This window comes from Oncorhynchus gorbuscha, linkage group LG18 (assembly GCF_021184085.1).
Source record: "Oncorhynchus gorbuscha isolate QuinsamMale2020 ecotype Even-year linkage group LG18, OgorEven_v1.0, whole genome shotgun sequence".
Lineage (NCBI taxonomy): Eukaryota > Metazoa > Chordata > Actinopteri > Salmoniformes > Salmonidae > Oncorhynchus > Oncorhynchus gorbuscha.
In genome coordinates this window covers 2,689,018-2,712,157 of record NC_060190.1, presented here as the reverse complement: position 1 = coordinate 2,712,157, position 23,140 = coordinate 2,689,018, and the positions used below count along the sequence as shown (strand labels likewise).

General features: G+C 43.9%; 1 protein-coding gene across 1 annotated transcript; it reads right to left on the bottom strand.

Annotated features, from left to right (window-relative positions):
- Positions 1-8,821: 8,821 nt before the first annotated feature.
- Positions 8,822-16,359, bottom strand: LOC124002743 (zinc finger protein 501-like). Its single transcript, XM_046310456.1, has 2 exons — positions 15,611-16,359; positions 8,822-10,293 (listed from the first exon to the last, which is right to left on the bottom strand). Exons 1-2 carry the CDS (start codon positions 15,948-15,950, stop codon positions 9,347-9,349), a joined length of 1,287 nt encoding a protein of 428 aa, XP_046166412.1. The 5' UTR covers positions 15,951-16,359; the 3' UTR covers positions 8,822-9,346.
- Between the last annotated feature and the right edge of the window lie 6,781 nt (positions 16,360-23,140).

Here is a 23,140-nt window from a genome sequence, read left to right as displayed (position 1 = left end):
GACAGGTTCCAGTTGGTATGGATGGTTTCCAGTTGGTATGGATGGTTCCAGTTGATATGGATGGTAAAGACAGGTTCCAGTTGGTATGGATGGTAAAGACAGGTTCCATGGATGGTAAAGACAGGTTCCAGTTGATATGGATGGTAAAGACAGGTTCCAGTTGGTATGGATGGTAAAGACAGGTTCCAGTTGGTATGGATGGTTTCAGTTGGTATGGATGGTTCCAGTTGGTATGGATGGTAAAGACAGGTTCCAGTTGGTATGGATGGTTCCAGTTCAGTTGGTATGGATGGTAAAGACAGGTTCCAGTTGGTATGGATGGTAAAGACAGGTTCCAGTTGGTATGGATGGTAAAGACAGGTTCCAGTTGGTATGGATGGTAAAGACAGGTTCCAGTTGGTATGGATGGTAAAGACAGGTTCCAGTTGGTATGGATGGTAAAGACAGGTTCCAGTTGGTATGGATGGTAATGGTTCCAGTTGGTATGGATGGTTCAGTTGGTATGGATGGTAAAGACAGGTTCCAGTTGATATGGATGGTAAAGACAGGTTCCAGTTGATATGGATGGTAAAGACAGGTTCCAGTTGGTATGGATGGTAAAGACAGGTTCCAGTTGGTATGGATGGTAAAGACAGGTTCCAGTTGGTATGGATGGTTTCCAGTTGGTATGGATGGTAAAGACATGTTCCAGTTGGTATGGATGGTAAAGACATGTTCCAGTTGGTATGGATGGTAAAGACAGGTTCCAGTTGGTATGGATGGTTCCAGTTGATATGGATGGTAAAGACAGGTTCCAGTTGGTATGGATGGTAAAGACAGGTTCCAAAGACAGGTTCCAGTTGGTATGGATGGTATTCCAGGTAAAAAGACAGGTTCCAGTTGGTATGGATGGTAAAGACAGGTTCCAGTTGATATGGATGGTAAAGACAGGTTCCAGTTGGTATGGATGGTTTCAGTTGGTATGGATGGTTCCAGTTGGTATGGATGGTAAAGACAGGTTCCAGTTGGTATGGATGGTAAAGACAGGTTCCAGTTGGTATGGATGGTAAAGACAGGTTCCAGTTGGTATGGATGGTAAAGACAGGTTCCAGTTGGTATGGATGGTAAAGACAGGTTCCAGTTGGTATGGATGGTAAAGACAGGTTCCAGTTGGTATGGATGGTTCCAGTTGATGGATGGATGGTTCCAGTTGGTATGGATGGTAAAGACAGGTTCCAGTTGGTATGGATGGTTCCAGTTGGTATGGATGGTAAAGACAGGTTCCAGTTGGTATGGATGGTAAATGGTAAAGGTTCCAGTTGGTATGGATGGTAAAGACAGGTTCCAGTTGGTATGGATGGTTCCAGTTGGTATGGATGGTAAAGACAGGTTCCAGTTGGTATGGATGGTTCCAGTTGGTATGGATGGTTCCAGTTGGTATGGATGGTAAAGACAGGTTCCAGTTGGTATGGATGGTTCCAGTTGGTATGGATGGTACAGACAGGTTCCAGTTGGTATGGATGGTACAGACAGGTTCCAGTTGGTATGGATGGTAAAGACAGGTTCCAGTTGGTATGGATGGTAAAGACAGGTTCCAGTTGGTATGGATGGTAAAGACAGGTTCCAGTTGATATGGATGGTAAAGACAGGTTCCAGTTGGTATAGACAGGTTCCAGTTGGTATGGATGGTTCCAGTTGATATGGATGGTTCCAGTTGGTATGGATGGTAAAGACAGGTTCCAGTTGGTATGGATGGTTCCAGTTGGTATGGATGGTAAAGACAGGTTCCAGTTGGTATGGATGGTAAAGACAGGTTCCAGTTGGTATGGATGGTAAAGACAGGTTCCAGTTGGTATGGATGGTTCCAGTTGGTATGGATGGTAAAGACAGGTTCCAGTTGGTATGGATGGTTCCAGTTGGTATGGATGGTTCCAGTTGGTATGGATGGTAAAGACAGGTTCCAGTTGGTATGGATGGTTCCAGTTGGTATGGATGGTACAGACAGGTTCCAGTTGGTATGGATGGTACAGACAGGTTCCAGTTGGTATGGATGGTAAAGACAGGTTCCAGTTGGTATGGATGGTAAAGACAGGTTCCAGTTGGTATGGATGGTAAAGACAGGTTCCAGTTGATATGGATGGTAAAGACAGGTTCCAGTTGGTATAGACAGGTTCCAGTTGGTATGGATGGTTCCAGTTGGTATGGATGGTTCCAGTTGGTATGGATGGTAAAGACAGGTTCCAGTTGGTATGGATGGTTCCAGTTGGTATGGATGGTACAGACAGGTTCCAGTTGGTATGGATGGTAAAGACAGGTTCCAGTTGGTATGGATGGTAAAGACAGGTTCCAGTTGGTATGGATGGTTCCAGTTGGTATGGATGGTTCCAGTTGGTATGGATGGTAAAGACAGGTTCCAGTTGGTATGGATGGTTCCAGTTGGTATGGATGGTAAAGACAGGTTCCAGTTGGTATGGATGGTTCCAGTTGGTATGGATGGTTCCAGTTGGTATGGATGGTAAAGACAGGTTCCAGTTGGTATGGATGGTTCCAGTTGGTATGGATGGTACAGACAGGTTCCAGTTGGTATGGATGGTACAGGCGGTCCTTCTGTAGCTCAGTTGGTAGAGCATGGTGCTTGTAACGCCAGGGTAGTGGGTTCGATTCCGGGACCACCCATACGTAGAATGTATGCACACATGACTGTAAGTCGCTTTGGATAAAAGCGTCTGCGAAATGGCATATATTATTATTATTATTATTATATTATTAGGTTCCAGTTGGTATGGATGGTAAAGACAGGTTCCAGTTGGTATGGATGGTAAAGACAGGTTCCAGTTGATATGGATGGTAAAGACAGGTTCCAGTTGGTATAGACAGGTTCCAGTTGGTATGGATGGTTCCAGTTGGTATGGATGGTTCCAGTTGGTATGGATGGTAAAGACAGGTTCCAGTTGGTATGGATGGTAAAGACAGGTTCCAGTTGGTATGGATGGTTCCAGTTGGTATGGATGGTTTCAGTTGGTATGGATGGTTCCAGTTGGTATGGATGGTAAAGACAGGTTCCAGTTGGTATGGATGGTACAGACAGGTTCCAGTTGGTATGGATGGTAAAGACAGGTTCCAGTTGGTATGGATGGTACAGACAGGTTCCAGTTGGTATGGATGGTACAGACAGGTTCCAGTTGGTATGGATGGTAAAGACAGGTTCCAGTTGGTATGGATGGTAAAGACAGGTTCCAGTTGGTATGGATGGTAAAGACAGGTTCCAGTTGGTATGGATGGTTCCAGTTGGTATGGATGGTTCCAGTGGGTATGGATGGTAAAGACAGGTTCCAGTTGGTATGGATGGTAAAGACAGGTTCCAGTTGGTATGGATGGTTCCAGTTGGTATGGATGGTTCCAGTTGGTATGGATGGTTCCAGTGGGTATGGATGGTAAAGACAGGTTCCAGTTGGTATGGATGGTTCCAGTTGATATGGATGGTAAAGACAGGTTCCAGTTGGTATGGATGGTAAAGACAGGTTCCAGTTGGTATGGATGGTAAAGACAGGTTCCAGTTGGTATGGATGGTACAGACAGGTTCCAGTTGGTATGGATGGTAAAGACAGGTTCCAGTTGGTATGGATGGTTCCAGTTGGTATGGATGGTAAAGACAGGTTCCAGTTGGTATGGATGGTAAAGACACGTTCCAGTTGGTATGGATGGTTCCAGTTGGTATGGATGGTTCCAGTTGGTATGGATGGTAAAGACAGGTTCCAGTTGGTATGGAAGGTAAAGACAGGTTCCAGTTGGTATGGATGGTTCCAGTTGGTATGGATGGTAAAGACAGGTTCCAGTTGGTATGGATGGTAAAGACAGGTTCAAGTTGGTATGGATGGTTCCAGTTGGTATGGATGGTAAAGACAGGTTCCAGTTGGTATGGATGGTAAAGACAGGTTCTAGTTGATATGGATGGTAAAGACAGGTTCCAGTTGGTATGGATGGTTCCAGTTGATATGGATGGTTCCAGTTGGTATGGATGGTAAAGACAGGTTCCAGTTGGTATGGATGGTTCCAGTTGGTATGGATGGTAAAGACAGGTTCCAGTTGGTATGGATGGTAAAGACAGGTTCCAGTTGGTATGGATGGTAAAGACAGGTTCCAGTTGGTATGGATGGTTCCAGTTGGTATGGATGGTAAAGACAGGTTCCAGTTGGTATGGATGGTTCCAGTTGGTATGGATGGTTCCAGTTGGTATGGATGGTAAAGACAGGTTCCAGTTGGTATGGATGGTTCCAGTTGGTATGGATGGTACAGACAGGTTCCAGTTGGTATGGATGGTACAGACAGGTTCCAGTTGGTATGGATGGTAAAGACAGGTTCCAGTTGGTATGGATGGTAAAGACAGGTTCCAGTTGGTATGGATGGTAAAGACAGGTTCCAGTTGATATGGATGGTAAAGACAGGTTCCAGTTGGTATAGACAGGTTCCAGTTGGTATGGATGGTTCCAGTTGGTATGGATGGTTCCAGTTGATATGGATGGTTCCAGTTGGTATGGATGGTAAAGACAGGTTCCAGTTGGTATGGATGGTTCCAGTTGGTATGGATGGTAAAGACAGGTTCCAGTTGGTATGGATGGTAAAGACAGGTTCCAGTTGGTATGGATGGTAAAGACAGGTTCCAGTTGGTATGGATGGTTCCAGTTGGTATGGATGGTAAAGACAGGTTCCAGTTGGTATGGATGGTTCCAGTTGGTATGGATGGTTCCAGTTGGTATGGATGGTAAAGACAGGTTCTAGTTGGTATGGATGGTTCCAGTTGGTATGGATGGTACAGACAGGTTCCAGTTGGTATGGATGGTACAGACAGGTTCCAGTTGGTATGGATGGTAAAGACAGGTTCCAGTTGGTATGGATGGTAAAGACAGGTTCCAGTTGGTATGGATGGTAAAGACAGGTTCCAGTTGATATGGATGGTAAAGACAGGTTCCAGTTGGTATAGACAGGTTCCAGTTGGTATGGATGGTTCCAGTTGGTATGGATGGTTCCAGTTGGTATGGATGGTAAAGACAGGTTCCAGTTGGTATGGATGGTTCCAGTTGGTATGGATGGTACAGACAGGTTCCAGTTGGTATGGATGGTAAAGACAGGTTCCAGTTGGTATGGATGGTAAAGACAGGTTCCAGTTGGTATGGATGGTTCCAGTTGGTATGGATGGTTCCAGTTGGTATGGATGGTAAAGACAGGTTCCAGTTGGTATGGATGGTTCCAGTTGGTATGGATGGTAAAGACAGGTTCCAGTTGGTATGGATGGTTCCAGTTGGTATGGATGGTTCCAGTTGGTATGGATGGTAAAGACAGGTTCCAGTTGGTATGGATGGTTCCAGTTGGTATGGATGGTACAGACAGGTTCCAGTTGGTATGGATGGTACAGGCGGTCCTTCTGTAGCTCAGTTGGTAGAGCATGGTGCTTGTAACGCCAGGGTAGTGGGTTCGATTCCCGGGACCACCCATACGTAGAATGTATGCACACATGACTGTAAGTCGCTTTGGATAAAAGCGTCTGCGAAATGGCATATATTATTATTATTATTATATTATTAGGTTCCAGTTGGTATGGATGGTAAAGACAGGTTCCAGTTGGTATGGATGGTAAAGACAGGTTCCAGTTGGTATGGATGGTAAAGACAGGTTCCAGTTGGTATGGATGGTAAAGACAGGTTCCAGTTGATATGGATGGTAAAGACAGGTTCCAGTTGGTATAGACAGGTTCCAGTTGGTATGGATGGTTCCAGTTGGTATGGATGGTTCCAGTTGGTATGGATGGTAAAGACAGGTTCCAGTTGGTATGGATGGTAAAGACAGGTTCCAGTTGGTATGGATGGTTCCAGTTGGTATGGATGGTTTCAGTTGGTATGGATGGTTCCAGTTGGTATGGATGGTAAAGACAGGTTCCAGTTGGTATGGATGGTACAGACAGGTTCCAGTTGGTATGGATGGTAAAGACAGGTTCCAGTTGGTATGGATGGTACAGACAGGTTCCAGTTGGTATGGATGGTAAAGACAGGTTCCAGTTGGTATGGATGGTAAAGACAGGTTCCAGTTGGTATGGATGGTTCCAGTTGGTATGGATGGTTCCAGTGGGTATGGATGGTAAAGACAGGTTCCAGTTGGTATGGATGGTAAAGACAGGTTCCAGTTGGTATGGATGGTTCCAGTTGGTATGGATGGTTCCAGTTGGTATGGATGGTTCCAGTGGGTATGGATGGTAAAGACAGGTTCCAGTTGGTATGGATGGTTCCAGTTGATATGGATGGTAAAGACAGGTTCCAGTTGGTATGGATGGTAAAGACAGGTTCCAGTTGGTATGGATGGTAAAGACAGGTTCCAGTTGGTATGGATGGTACAGACAGGTTCCAGTTGGTATGGATGGTAAAGACAGGTTCCAGTTGGTATGGATGGTTCCAGTTGGTATGGATGGTAAAGACAGGTTCCAGTTGGTATGGATGGTAAAGACACGTTCCAGTTGGTATGGATGGTTCCAGTTGGTATGGATGGTTCCAGTTGGTATGGATGGTAAAGACAGGTTCCAGTTGGTATGGAAGGTAAAGACAGGTTCCAGTTGGTATGGATGGTTCCAGTTGGTATGGATGGTAAAGACAGGTTCCAGTCTATCGAGTCAGGACAGCCTCTGTGCATGCAGTCTATCGAGTCAGGACAGTCTCTGTGCATGCAGTCTATCGAGTCAGGACAGTCTCTGTGCATACAATCTATCGAGTCAGGACAGCCTCTGTGCATGCAGTCTATCGAGTCAGGACAGTCTCTGTGCATGCAGTCTATCGAGTCAGGACAGTCGCTGTGCATGCAGTCTATCGAGTCAGGACAGTCTCTGTGCATGCAGTCTATCGAGTCAGGACAGTCTCTGTGCATGCAGTCTATTGAGTCAGGACAGTCTCTGTGCATGCAGTCTATCGAGTCAGGACAGTCTCTGTACATGCAGTCTATCGAGTCAGGACAGTCTCTGTGCATGCAGTCTATCGAGTCAGGACAGTCTCTGTGCATGCAGTCTATCGAGTCAGGACAGTCTCTGTGCATGCAGTCTATCTAGTCAGGAACCTCAAAAACAAAAACATGTTCTCAGTCAAAAATATCAGACAATGGGAGCACTGTGTGTGTGTCCTTGAACTGCATGAACTTTTTTAAGTCCATGTGTACCCTAGTGGCCAAGTGTACCCTAGTGGATATTTGTACCCTAGTGGATATGTCTGCCCTCGTGGACATGTGTACCCTAGTGGTCATGTGTACCCTAGTGGCCATGTGTGCCCTAGTGGCCATGTGTGCCCTAGTGGCCATGTGTGCCCTAGTGGCCATGTGTGCCCTAGTGGCCATGTGTGCCCTAGTGGACTTGTGTACCCTAGTCTACTTGTGTACCCTAGTGGACATGTGCACCCTGGTGGACATGTGCACCCTGGTGGACATGTGTACCCTGGTGGACATGTGTACCCTGGTGGACATGTGTGCCCTGGTGGACATGTGTACCCTGGTGGACATGTGTACCCTGGTGGACATGTGTGCCCTGGTGGACATGTGTGCCCTGGTGGACATGTGTACCCTGGTGGACATGTGTACCCTAGTGGACATGTGTACCCTAGTGGACATGTGTACCCTAGTGGACATGTGTACCCTAGTGGACATGTGTACCCTAGTGGACATGTGTACCCTGGTGGACATGTGTACCCTGGTGGACATGTGTACCCTAGTGGACATGTGTACCCTAGTGGACATGGGTACCCTAGTGGACATGTGTACCCTAGTGGACATGTGTACCCTGGTGGACATGTGTACCCTGGTGGACATGTGTACCCTGGTGGACATGTGTACCCTGGTGGACATGGGTACCCTAGTGGACATGTGTACCCTAGTGGACATGGGTACCCTAGTGGACATGTGTACCCTAGTGGACATGGGTACCCTAGTGGACATGTGTACCCTAGTGGACATGTGTGCCCTAGTGGACATGTGTACCCTAGTGGACATGTGTACCCTAGTGGACATGTGTACCCTAGTGGACATGGGTACCCTAGTGGACATGTGTACCCTAGTGGACATGTGTACCCTAGTGGACATGTGTACCCTAGTGGACATGGGTACCCTAGTGGACATGTGTACCCTAGTGGACATGGGTACCCTAGTGGACATGTGTACCCTAGTGGACATGTGTACCCTAGTGGACATGTGTACCCTAGTGGACATGTGTACCCTAGTGGACATGTGTACCCTGGTGGACATGGGTACCCTAGTGGACATGTGTACCCTGGTGGACATGGGTACCCTAGTGGACATGTGTAAGGGCTCAACATTGTCCTCAAAAAAAATCATATTTATTGTTGGCTACTCACAAAAAGAAAGTTCAGGTTTGTCACACAGTTTGTTGATGAATAGTGGTGGGACCCAATCATAGTTGATAAATCATACACACACCATCATACTTGAGAAATCATACACACATCATCATAGTTGATAAATCATACACACACCATCATAGTTGATAAATCATACACACACCATCATAGTTGATAAATCATACACACATCATCATACTTGAGAAATCATACACACATCATCATAGTTGATAAATCATACACACACCATCATACTTGAGAAATCATACACACACCATCATACTTGAGTAAAAGTAAAGATGCCTCAACAGAAAATGACTCAACTAAAAGTGAAAGTCACCCAGTAAAATACTAGAGTAAAAGTCTAAAAGCATTTGATTTTAAAAGTATAAATCATTTCAAATTCCTTATACTAGGCAAACCAGACAGCACAATGTTCTTGGTTTTTTTATTCACAGATATGTCTGAGGGTTGGAGCCCCTGACTCAGTTACGAATGAAGCGTTTGTGTTTAGTGAGTCCGCCAGATCAGACGCAGTAGGGATGTTCTCTCGATAAGTGTGTGAATTGGACCATTTTCCTGTCCTGTTAAGCATTCAAAATGTAATGAGTACTCTTGGGTGTCAAGGGAAAATGTACAGAGTAAAAAAAGTACATTATTTTCTTTAGGAATGTCGTCAAATAAGTTTAACAAAAGAAGTAAAGTACAGATACCCCCCCAAAAAAACTGTTCAAATAAATAAATGTATATATATATGTGTAATATATAAATGTTCCCTCACGTCAAGGGATATTCCACGTGAATAATATCTTTCACAACATTTTTATACACAATAAATAAACCAAACTATCTTCAAAAGATTATCTTTCACAAATGGCTCTAATCCCATGTGTTGTTCTAGATCCCTTCCCACTCTGGGACCAATAATAACTTCTCTCCGCTGTTGATTCTTTCATGCTCTTTGAATTGTTGAAACCGTGTACATTTCATCCCACAGTGGGAGCAGTGGAAGGCTTCTCCTTTGTGTGTGTTTTTTGATGCACTTTCATGTTCCATAAACTCTTAAAACCCTTTTCACAATAAGAACAGTGGAAAGGCTTCTCCGCAGAGTGTATTAGCTCATGTCTTTTCAGGTGCCCTGATAAGAAAAATCTCTTTCCACACTGGGAACAGTGGAAAGGTTTCTCTTCAGCATGTGTTAACTCATGTTGTTTCAGGGCATTTGATGAAAAAAATGTTTTTTCACACTGGGAGCAGTGATAAGGCTTATATACAGAGTGTGTTAGCTCATGATTTTTCAGGTTTCCTGACCGGGTGAATCTCTTCCCACACTGGGAACAGTGGTAAGGCTTTTCTCCAGTGTGCGTTCTCTTATGTTCTTTTAGATCCCCTAACTGGGAAAATCTTTTCCCACACTGAGAGCAGTGGAAAGGCTTCTCCCCTGTATGTGTTCTCTCATGTATTTTCAGGCTTGTTAACCAGCTGAAACTCTTTCCACACTGAGAGCAGTGGTGAGGCTTTTCTCCAGAGTGTATTCTCTCGTGTCTTTTCAGGCTCCCTAACAGGGTAAAACTCTTTCCGCACTGGGAGCAGTGATGAGCCTTATCTTCTGTGTGTGTCCTTTCATGTCTTTTTAGGGCCCTTAAGTGGGTAAAACTGTTTCCACACAGGGAGCAGTGGAAAGGCTTCTCTCCTGTGTGTATTCTATTATGCGATTTCAGGTTCCATAAGTGGCGAAAACTTTTTTCACACTGGGAGCATTGGTAAGGCTTCTCCCCTATGTGCATTCTCTTATGGTCTCTAAAGTGCCCTAACCACCAGAAACTCTTTCCACAATGGCAGTAGTGGTGTCGTCCCGCTGGTTTGGACGTCTCTGGATCTGGATCCCCTGAAGGACTCTTCCCGCTGTCAGAGTGAGAGTCTGGTCTCTCTCCTGTCAAATACAAACAAAAACACTATTGGTTAAAACAGAGAAATCTGAATTTTAAAAAACTATTTATTTTACCAGGTATGTTGACTGAGAACATATTCTCATTTACAGAAACAACCTGGGGAATAGTTAAAGGAGGAGGGGATGAATGGACATTTTGCCAGGACACCAGCATTAACAACCTGCGATCTTGCGATAAGTGCCATGGGACGGTCTTCCTATGAGGTTTACTCCAGACTGGATTCCTACAAGGTTTAATCTAGACTAGTTCCCTCAATAAAATAGTGTCAAAGTGGCTGTAGTGCTTTGTAGACTAATAAAATCACTATCGAACTTGTCAGTTCTGCATTTAATAAACCTAATAGTGAATAAACCGTAAACTTAGATAAACAGCCAGGCTTTTATATGCTTAAATCACTGAACACAACAGGCTCTTATTAGAGACGGGCTCTTATTGGAGACGGGCTCTTATAGGAGACGGGCTCTTATAGGAGACGGGCTCTTATAGGAGACGGGCTCTTATAGGAGACGGGCTCTTATTGGAGACGGGCTCTTATTGGAGACGGGCTCTTATTGGAGACGGGCTCTTATTGGAGACGGGCTCTTATTGGAGACGGGCTTCTATTGGAGACAGGTATCCATTTCCTTAATGCACACAACTTTTGCTAATTTGCATAGTAAATTGTTTAATTTCAGCATTTTAATGCATTTCTTAATTTTATTTATTTTGTCTTAGTATACTCTGACTGTGCATGTTCAGGCAGTTCTTACTTTTCCCCCCAAGAGGGCGATCAACCGATTTCTCCCGAAGTTGAATGGTTTTGTGTTGCCAGTTAGCTAGCAGTTCTCAGCTGTTAGCAGTCAATGGCTAGCCGTTTCTTACTGGCTATAAAAATGGTGGTCACTAGTTACCACAGCCACAAAGTCAGAAGGCCGGCCTACTCAACCAATCGGATGAGGAATGGGATGGCGAGTATTCTGGTTCGTAGGAGAAACACATTGCATGCCTCGATTTTCAAGTTTGTGGACCAAATAACTAAATACGTTCAGGAACAAGCGTTGGCAACGTCACTAAAAATTCACAACATCGAGAAAGGACAAACATGTTCGCAAATGGGTAAAGTTGTGGACTCTCTTTTAGATGCCAAGTAGCTAACTGTTGCTACAGAGGAGCCGGTCATCTGATTGGTCGAGGAGGCGGGCCTTCTGACTCTGTGGTCACTAAAGATCCCATGGCACTGATGAAGCCGGTCATCTGATTGGTCGAGGAGGCGGGCCTTCTGACTCTGTGGTCTCTAAAGATCCCATGGCACTGATGAAGCCGGTCATCTGATTGGTCGAGGAGGCGGGCCTTCTGACTCTGTGGTCTCTAAAGATCCCATGGCACTGATGAAGCCGGTCATCTGATTGGTCGAGTAGGCGGGCCTTCTGACTGTGGTCTCTAAAGATCCCATGGCACTGATGAAGCCGGTCATCTGATTGGTCGAGTAGGCGGGCCTTCTGACTGTGGTCACTAAAGATCCCATGGCACTGATGAAGCCGGTCATCTGATTGGTCGAGTAGGCGGGCCCTTCTGACTGTGGTCTCTAAAGATCCCATGGCACTGATGAAGCCGGTCATCTGATTGGTCTGACTGTATATCAAACTGGATTCTTATCAGTGCCTTCAGAAAGTATTCATACCCCTTCACTTAATCCACATTACAGACACATTCCAGACCCATATCCCATTGACATAAATATTCATACCCCTTCACTTAATCCACATTACAGACACATTCCAGACCCATATCCCATTGACATAAATATTCATACCCCTTCACTTAATCCACATTACAGACACATTCCAGACCCATATCCCATTGACATAAATATACACATCAATACATGTTAGCATCCCCAGACCCATATCCCATTGACATAAATATACACATCAATACATGTTAGCATCCCCAGGCCCATATCCCATTGACATAAATATTCATACCCCTTCACTTAATCCACATTACAGACACATTCCAGACCCATATCCCATTGACATAAATATACACATCAATACATGTTAGCATCCCCAGACCCATATCCCATTGACATAAATATACACATCAATACATGTTAGCATCCCCAGGCCCATATCCCATTGACATAAATATACACATCAATACATGTTAGCATCCCCAGACCCATATCCCATTGACATAAATATACACATCAATACATGTTAGCATCCCCAGGCCCATATCCCATTGACATAAATATACACATCAATACATGTTAGCATCCCCAGACCCATATCCCATTGACATAAATATACACATCAATACATGTTAGCATCCCCAGGCCCATATCCCATTGACATAAATATACACATCAATACATGTTAGCATCCCCAGGCCCATATCCCATTGACATAAATATACACATCAATACATGTTAGCATCCCCAGGCCCATATCCCATTGACATAAATATACACATCAATACATGTTAGCATCCCCAGGCCCATATCCCATTGACATAAATATACACATCAATACATGTTAGCATCCCCAGGCCCATATCCCATTGACATAAATATACACATCAATACATGTTAGCATCCCCAGGCCCATATCCCATTGACATAAATATACACATCAATACATGTTAGCATCCCCAGGCCCATATCCCATTGACATAAATATACACATCAATACATGTTAGCATCCCCAGGCCCATATCCCATTGACATAAATATACACATCAATACATGTTAGCATCCCCAGGCCCATATCCCATTGACATAAATATACACATCAATACATGTTAGCATCCCCAGGCCCATATCCCATTGACATAAATATACACATCAATACATGTTAGCATCCCCAGGCCCATATCCCATTGACATAAATATACACATCAATACATGTTAGCATCCCCAGGCCCATATCCCATTGACATAAATATACACATCAATACATGTTAGCATCCCCAGGCAGCGACTACAGCTTTGACGTCTTTCTGTCTTTTCTACGTCTAAGAGTTTTACGCACCTGGACTGGACAATGCTAACGCCAGCTATCAATACTGTTACACAAATGCTAGTTTCGCTATGGTTGAGAAGCATATTTTTGAAAATCTGAGATGACTGTTGTTAACAAAAGGCTAAGCGAGAGCTAGCATATTGATTTCATTTCATTTGTGATTTTCATGAATAGTTAACGTTGTGTTATGCGAATAGATTTACACAATCCTGGATACAGGTTTTTTTCTTAGCTAAATGTGATGCACAAAATGGAGCGATTTCTCCTAAACAAATAATCTTCCAGGAAAAACTGAACACCTGGACATTTAACATTTACATTTAAGTCATTTAGCAGATGCTCTTGGACTGTACAATATCTGCTAATTATTATTTAAAACAATTCTTCAAGCTCTGTCAAATTGGTTGTTCATTGCTAGACAGCCATTTAAGTCTGGCAATAGATTTTTCGAGACGATTTTAAGTCAAACTGTAACTACACCAGCGTATATTTGGCTTTGTGCTTTAGCTTATTATTCTGCTGAATTCATCTCCCAGTGTCTGGTGGAAAGCTGACTGAACCAGGTTTTCCTCTAGGATTTTGCCTGTGCTTAGCTCCATTCTATTTTTTTTTATCCTGAAAAACTCCCCAGTCCTTAATGACTGCAAGCATACCCATGACATGATGCAGCCATCACTATGTTTGAAAATATGGCGAGTGGTGCTAAGTAATATGTGGATTTGCCCCAAACATAACCATTTGTATTCAGGACAAAAAGTGAATTGCTTTGCCACATTTTTTGTAGTATTTCTTTAGTGCTTTGATGCAAACAGGAGATATATATATATATATATATATATATATATATTTACACACTTTTTTCTGTACAGGCTTCCTTCTTTTCACCCTGTCAATTACATTAGTATTGTGGAGTAACTACAATGTTGTTGATCCATCCTCACTTGTCTTCTATCACAGCCATTAAACTGTTTTAAAGTCACCATTGGTCTCATGGTGAAAAAAACTGTGCGGTTTCCTTCCTCTACGGCAACTGAGTTAGGAAGGACGCCTGTACCTTTGTAGTGGCTGGGTGTATTGTATATCATCCAAAGTGTAATTAATAACCTCACCATGCTCAAAGGGATCATCAATGTGTTTGGATGGATTAAATATTTTGTCCTCTTCCATAGCTTGAAGACGATGCCTTTGTACAGAAACAGAAACTGGTACAAAATCCAGCCCCAAACAATTGGACTGCAAGGCCATGTTAAATTAAATAAATTAGTATGTAACAGGGCTGAAGTTCATCTGAAATCAGCCACACAAAATATAAATAATAATAATAAATAATAAATTCGGACAATTTCAACAACAAAAATTCAGTGAACATTTCTGTTTAGCTGTTTTATAATAATACATTTTAATCTAAAATCAAGGTGTGTCAATTTGTGTCAAACAGGTCGGCATTACGAGTCATCACACTCCCTCATCTGATTGGTGGAGGCGGCGGGCTTTCTGACTGTGGTAACTAGGGCTGACTACCATCATGTTTCCCCAGAGTTATTCATTCATTATGTCAATGTAACAAATCCAACATTAAACTTCGTAAACAAGTCATGGTAATTGATGGTAACCTCAAACAATTCATTTAGACTCGGCGTTAATTTGAAACAGGCGTTCATTTGAAACAGGCGTTAATTTGCTGAAATGTGTGCCGTTACGATTAATGAAAAGGGACAGACAGTTATTTGAGACTGTGTTTAATTGAAGTTACGGGTAGCCAAGTCAGTACAGGCAACATTTTAAGTAAACATATTTGTTAGGCTACTAAACAATGGGTCGTTCCATATGAATTCAATCCCTTCCTGACTGCACCTCTTTGATTTGAACGAAAACCTTCCAAACATGTTTTCCCGAGGTAGAAGTGTTCAGAAACCTTCCAAACATGTTTTCCCAAGGTAGAAGTGTTCAGAAACCTTCCAAACATGTTTTCCCATGGTAGAAGTGTTCAGAAACCTTCCAAACATGTTTTCCCAAGGTAGAAGTGTTCAGAAACCTTCCAAACATGTTTTCCCGAGGTAGAAGTGTTCAGAAAGTGACTTTTTGGAGCTGAATGACAAAACATCCTCAGGAGATAGAGATTCTCAAAGTTGACCCATTTTGCAAACCCAACCCCACCTTATTGTGAGACATCCATGTCTTCATCATTGAACTAGATACAAGGTTGAGTTTTATATCATGTGTAAACATGTCGGGTTTCATTCAAGTCAAAAGGGGGTGCAAGACAGTAGTTTGTGCCTGTGTTTAAGATACTCACTGGTGTTAATCAGATCTTCAGTCACATCCTCTTTCACTCCCAAAACGACTTCATCTTCCTCTTTTGAGATATCCTGCTCTTCCTCTCCAAAATGTTCTTTCTCCTCTTTCACTGTAACATCCTCCTCTTCTTCTTTCACTGTAACATCCTCCTCTTCTTCTTTCACTGTGGCAGCCTCCTCCTTTCCCACTCCAAAAACGGCATCCTTTTCTTCATCCTCCTCCTTCACTGTAATAACGTCCTCTTCCTCTTCCACGACACTGTTCACCAACATACCCTCTTTCTCCGTCCAGCAGACCTCCTCTTCTTTAACAAGGGGGGAGTAACTTAGTGAGCTCATGGTCGGGGATGTTAGTCAACTAGCTTAGGTCAATATACCAACAAAAATATACTTATAGTAGCCAGCTGGTTTGACGAAAGATGGGGACACCGACGGTTCTTTACTCACCGAAGTAAAAAAATGAATCCTTTAACTTAATATATAAATTGTTACAAGCCGTTTGTTTATGTCTGGAAAACGTGTTGGTGAAAAGTTAACTAAGTTAACTTCAGCTACTGGTGCCGTCGAAACGGCCGTAGCCATTTATCTATAACGCAGCAGACAAACAACCTCGTCCCGAACTGGATGTGAAATTTAAAAACCCGATTAACGGTACTAAGGTGTAAACATAAGTGTATTTAAAACACATTGCCTAACATCAATAGGACGTGTTTGGACACTTTTAACTCTTTTTTTTTGTTTGTTTGGTTTTGCGAGCTGCTACTGAAGAGTCGCTTCTTCTTCTTCTTCTTTATGATTTGTTTTGTCGGGTTTGTCTGCATTACACCGCCGCCTACTGTACTGGAGTGGGAGGCCCGTCACAACCTACCCTTACTTCAGGTAAGACGGGAACAAGGACAATTACCATGACAACTATTAACCCTCTTTAAAAACCCACCACCCCATTCCACTATTTAACCCTGTCTAATCCTAGTCCAGACCAGAACACTACCACCCCATTCCACTATTTAACCCTGTCTAATCCTAGTCCAGAACACAGACCCCATTCACTATTTAACCACCAGAACACTACCACCCCATTCCACTATTTAACCCTGTCTAATCCTAGTCCAGAACACTACCACCCCATTCCACTATTTAACCCTGTCTAATCCTAGTCCAGACCAGAACACTACCACCCCATTCCACTATTTAACCCTGTCTAATCCTAGTCCAGAACACTACCACCCCATTCCACTATTTAACCCTGTCTAATCCTAGTCCAGAACACTACCACCCCATTCCACTATTTAACCCTGTCTAATCCTACCCCAGACCAGAACACTACCACCCCATTCCACTATTTAACCCTGTCTAATCCTAGTCCAGAACACTACCACACCATTCCACTATTTAACCCTGTCTAATCCTACCCCAGACCAGAACACTACCACCCCATTCCACTATTTAACCCTGTCTAATCCTAGTCCAGACCAGAACACTACCACCCCATTCCACTATTTAACCCTGTCTAATCCTAGTCCAGACCAGAACACTACCACCCCATTCCACTATTTAACCCTGTCTAATCCTACCCCAGACCAGAACACTACCACCCCATTCCACTATTTAACCCTGTCTAATCCTAGTCCAGAACACTACCACACCATTCCACTATTTAACCCTGTCTAATCCTACCCCAGACCAGAACACTACCACCCCATTCCACTATTTAACCCTGTCTAATCCTAGTCCAGAACACTACCACCCCATTCCACTATTTAACCCTGTCTTATCCTTCTCCATACCAGTGGTCTGAGGACAGAACACACTCCTGCACACTTCTCACATCTAAGAATCTCCCTCCTCCATTTTGGAGGACATATATTTCCATTGTTAGATCGGTCACTCGAATATCTTGTCAATGTAATAGACAGTCGTTGGTACTGTCCAATGGTTTTTATACTGCATGTCCCACAGCAGCACCGACCGAAAACACACACACACACACACACACACACACACACACACACACACACACACACACACACACACACACACACACACACACACACACACACACACACACACACACACACACACACACACACACACACAAATAATACATTGGTTTAACCTATTTTTTTTTTAAAGCAAATATGCAGTCCAAAGACGTCAAAAAAATGTATTAAATTTTAACTAATAAATCCATTCATTTTACAGAGGCAGACATGGTGTTTCCTAATAAACCCATTCATTTTAAAGAGGCAGACATGGTGTTTCCTAATAAACCCATTCATTTTAAAGAGGCAGACATGGTGTTTCCTAATAAATCCATTCATTTTACAGAGGCAGACATGGTGTTTCCTAATAAATCCATTCATTTTAAAGAGGCAGACATGGTGTTTCCTAATAAATCCATTCATTTTAAAGAGGCAGACATGGTGTTTCCTAATAAACCCATTCATTTTAAAGAGGCAGACATGGTGTTTCCTAATAAATCCATTCATTTTATAGAGGCAGACATGGTGTTTCCTAATAAATCCATTCATTTTAAAGAGGCAGACATGGTGTTTCCTAATAAATCCATTCATTTTAAAGAGGCAGACATGGTGTTTCCTAATAAATCCATTCATTTTAAAGAGGCAGACATGGTGTTTCCTAATAAATCCATTCATTTTAAAGAGGCAGACATGGTGTTTCCTAATAAATCCATTCATTTTAAAGAGGCAGACATGGTGTTTCCTAATAAATCCATTCATTTTATAGAGGCAGACATGGTGTTTCCTAATAAATCCATTCATTTTAAACAGTGAGGCAGACATGGTGTTTCCTAATAAATCCATTCATTTTAAACAGTGAGGCAGACATGGTGTTTCCTAATAAATCCATTCATTTTAAAGAGGCAGACATGGTGTTTCCTAATAAACCCATTCATTTTAAAGAGGCAGACATGGTGTTTCCTAATAAATCCATTCATTTTAAAGAGGCAGACATGGTGTTTCCTAATAAATCCATTCATTTTAAAGAGGCAGACATGGTGTTTCCTAATAAACCCATTCATTTTAAAGAGGCAGACATGGTGTTTCCTAATAAACCCATTCATTTTAAAGAGGCAGACATGGTGTTTCCTAATAAACCCATTCATTTTAAACAGTGAGGCAGACATGGTGTTTCCTAATAAACCCATTCATTTTAAAGAGGCAGACATGGTGTTTCCTAATAAATCCATTCATTTTAAAGAGGCAGACATGGTGTTTCCTAATAAACCCATTCATTTTAAAGAGGCAGACATGGTGTTTCCTAATAAACCCATTCATTTTAAAGAGGCAGACATGGTGTTTCCTAATAAATCCATTCATTTTAAACAGAGGCAGACATGGTGTTTCCTAATAAACCCATTCATTTTATAGAGGCAGACATGGTGTTTCCTAATAAACCCATTCATTTTAAAGAGGCAGACAGACATGGGTTTCCTAATAAACCCATTCATTTTAAAGAGGCAGACATGGTGTTTCCTAATAAATCCATTCATTTTAAACAGTGAGGCAGACAGACAGGGGTAGAGGGAGACGTAGGAGAGTGAGGCAGACAGACGAGGAGGGGTAGAGGGAGACGTAGGAGAGAGAGGCAGACAAACGAGGAGGGGTAGAGTGAGACGTAGGAGAGAGGCAGACAGACGAGGAGGGGTAGAGGGAGACGTAGGAGAGTGAGGCAGACAGACATGGAGGGGTAGAGGGAGACGTAGGAGAGAGAGGCAGACAGACGAGGAGGGGTAGAGGGAGACGTAGGAGAGAGAGGCAGACAGACGAGGAGGGGTAGAGGGAGACGTAGGAGAGTGAGGCAGACAGACATGGAGGGGTAGAGGGAGACGTAGGAGAGAGAGGCAGACAGACGTGGAGGGAGACGTAGGAGAGAGAGGCAGACAGACGAGGAGGGGTAGAGGGAGACGTAGGAGAGAGAGGCAGACAGACGAGGAGGGGTAGAGGGAGACGTAGGAGAGAGAGGCAGACAGACGAGGAGGGGTAGAGGGAGACGTAGGAGAGAGAGGCAGACAGACGAGGAGGGGTAGAGGGAGACATAGGAGAGTGAGGCAGACAGACATGGAGGGGTAGTGGGAGACGTAGGAGAGAGAGGCAGACAGACAAGAAGGGGTAGAGGGAGATGTAGGAAAGAGAGGCAGACATGGTGTGATACATTATTAAACATTTGGTCCAGTGTATCTGGCTCCCGAGCGGCACAGCGGTCCAAGGCCCTGCATCTCAGTGCAAGAGGCGTCACTACAGTCCCTGGTTTGAATCCAGGCTGTATCACATCCGGCTGTGATTGGAAGTCCCATAGGGCGGCGCACAATTGGCCCAGCGCCGTCCGGGTTTGGCCCAGCGCCGTCCGGGTTTGGCCCGGGGTAGGCCGGGTTTGGCCCAGCGTCGTTCGGGTTTGGCCCGGGGTAGTCCGGGTTTGGCCCAGCGCCGTCCGGGTTTGGCCCGGGGTAGGCCGGGTTTGGCCCAGCATCGTTCGGGTTTGGCCCGGGGTAGGCCCAGCGCCGTCCGGGTTTGGCCCGGGGTAGGCCGGGTTTGGCCCAGCGCCGTCCGGGGTTTGGCCCGGGGTAGGCCATCACTGTAAATAAGAATTTGTTCTGTACTGACTTGCCTCGTTAAATAAAAAATATGACCTACCTTCAGTAAGAAATAATAATGATATACAATTTAACTCTCTGTGTGAAAGTGGGACAAAACACACACACAAATGACTAAGCAATTTATTTCCCCAAAAATGTTTTATTTAAAAATGTTTTTTTTACAGCACTATTCCCTTTAGAAAAAAAACACTTAAATGGTTCTTCTCTCCTGATCGTGGAGAGCTAGAGGGTTGTGTTAGCTCCCCAAGTTAATGCCTAGGCTTTAGCTCAGTGGGCTAACAGCACAGCCTGATGGAGCGGACTTGCATGTATAAAGGGTTCAAACAGCCTATCAGCTCTCAGCCATATGTTTAGTAAGGCATCAGTGATGGAGCAGACTCTCTGGTTTAGAATACCCAAACAGCCTATCAGTGATGGAGCAGACTCTCTGGTTTAGAATACCCAAACAGCCTATCAGTGATGGAGCAGACTCTCTGGTTTAGAATACCCAAACAGCCTATCAGTGATGGAGCAGACTCTCTGGTTTAGAATACCCAAACAGCCTATCAGTGATGGAGCAGACTCTGGTTTAGAATACCCAAACAGCCTATCAGTGATGGAGCAGACTCTCTGGTTTAGAATACCAAAACAGCCTATCAGTGATGGAGCAGACTCTCTGGTTTAGAATACCCAAACAGCCTATCAGTGATGGAGCAGACTCTGGTTTAGAATACCCAAACAGCCTATCAGTGATGGAGCAGACTCTCTGGTTTAGAATACCAAAACAGCCTATCAGTGATGGAGCAGACTCTCTGGTTTAGAATACCAGCCTAAACAGCCTATCAGTGATGGAGCAGACTCTCTGGTTTAGAATACCCAAACAGCCTATCAGTGATGGAGCAGACTCTGGTTTAGAATACCCAAACAGCCTATCAGTGATGGAGCAGACTCTCTGGTTTAGAATACCCAAACAGCCTATCAGTGATGGAGCAGACTCTCTGGTTTAGAATACCCAAACAGCCTATCAGTGATGGAGCAGACTCTGGTTTAGAATACCCAAACAGCCTATCAGTGATGGAGCAGACTCTCTGGTTTAGAATACCCAAACAGCCTATCAGTGATGGAGCAGACTCTCTGGTTTAGAATACCCAAACAGCCTATCAGTGATGGAGCAGACTCTCTGGTTTAGAATACCCAAACAGCCTATCAGTGATGGAGCAGACTCTCTACCCAAACAGCCTATCAGTTTGGTTTAATACCCAAACAGCCTATCAGTGATGGAGCAGACTCTCTGGTTTATCAGTGATGGAGCAGACTCTCTGGTTTAGAATACCCAAACAGCCTATCAGTGATGGAGCAGACTCTCTGGTTTAGAATACCCAAACAGCCTATCAGTGATGGAGCAGACTCTGGTTTAGAATACCCAAACAGCCTATCAGTGATGGAGCAGACTCTGGTTTAGAATACCCAAACAGCCTATCAGTGATGGAGCAGACTCTCTGGTTTAGAATACCCAAACAGCCTATCAGTGATGGAGCAGACTCTCTGGATTTAGAATACCCAAACAGCCTATCAGTGATGGAGCAGACTCTCTGGTTTAGAATACCCAAACAGCCTATCAGTACCCAAACAGCCTATCAGTGATGGAGACTCTCTGGTTTAGGCCCAAACAGCCTATCAGTGATGGAGCTGGTTTAGAATACCCAAACAGCCTATCAGTGATGGAGCAGACTCTCTGGTTTAGGATACCCAAACAGCCTATCAGTGATGGAGCAGACTCTCTGGTTTAGAATACCCAAACAGCCTATCAGTGATGGAGCAGACTCTCTGGTTTAGAATACCCAAACAGCCTATCAGTGATGGAGCAGACTCTGGTTTAGAATACCCAAACAGCCTATCAGTGATGGAGCAGACTCTCTGGTTTAGAATACCCAAACAGCCTATCAGTGATGGAGCAGAGTCTCTGGTTTAGGGTACCCAAACAGCCTATCAGTGATGGAGCAGACTCTGGTTTAGAATACCCAAACAGTTTCAGTGATGGAGCAGACTCTCTGGTTTAGAATACCCAAACAGCCTATCAGTGATGGAGCAGAGTCTCTGGTTTAGAATCAAACAGCCTATCAGTGATGGAGCAGAGTCTCTGGTTTAGGATACCCAAACAGCCTATCAGTGATGGAGCAGACTCTGGTTTAGAATACCCAAACAGCCTATCAGTGATGGAGCAGACTCTCTGGTTTAGGATACCCAAACAGCCTATCAGTGATGGAGCAGACTCTCTGGTTTAGAATACCCAAACAGCCTATCAGTGATGGAGCAGACTCTCTGGTTTAGAATACCCAAACAGTCTATCAGTGATGGAGCAGACTCTCTGGTTTAGAATACCCAAACAGCCTATCAGTGATGGAGCAGAGTCTCTGGTTTAGAATACCCAAACAGCCTATCAGTGATGGAGCAGAGTCTCTGGTTTAGGATACCCAAACAGTCTATCAGTGATGGAGCAGACTCTCTGGTTTAGAATACCCAAACAGCCTATCAGTGATGGAGCAGAGTCTCTGGTTTAGAATACCCAAACAGCCTATCAGTGATGGAGCAGACTCTCTGGTTTAGAAAAATACCAAACAGCCTATCAGTGATGGAGCAGACTCTGGTTTAGAATACCCAAACAGCCTATCAGTGATGGAGCAGGCTCTCTGGTTTAGAATACCCAAACAGCCTATCAGTGATGGAGCAGACTCTGGTTTAGAATACCCAAACAGCCTATCAGTGATCGAGCAGACTCTCTGGTTTAGGATACCCAAACAGCCTATCAGTGATGGAGCAGACTCTCTGGTTTAGAATACCAAAACAGCCTATCAGTGATGGAGCAGACTCTGGTTTAGAATACCCAAACAGTCTATCAGTGATGGAGCAGAGTCTCTGGTTTAGAATACCC

Bases quoted from the DNA above. Each gene is read 5' to 3' on its own strand.
- LOC124002743 (XM_046310456.1), bottom strand. From the start codon at position 15,950: ATGAGCTCACTAAGTTACTCCCCCCTTGTTAAAGAAGAGGAGGTCTGC. The intron at 10,294-15,610 runs GTGAGTATCTTA...TGTATTTGACAG, and splicing joins TGAAGATCTGATTAACACCA to GAGAGAGACCAGACTCTCAC.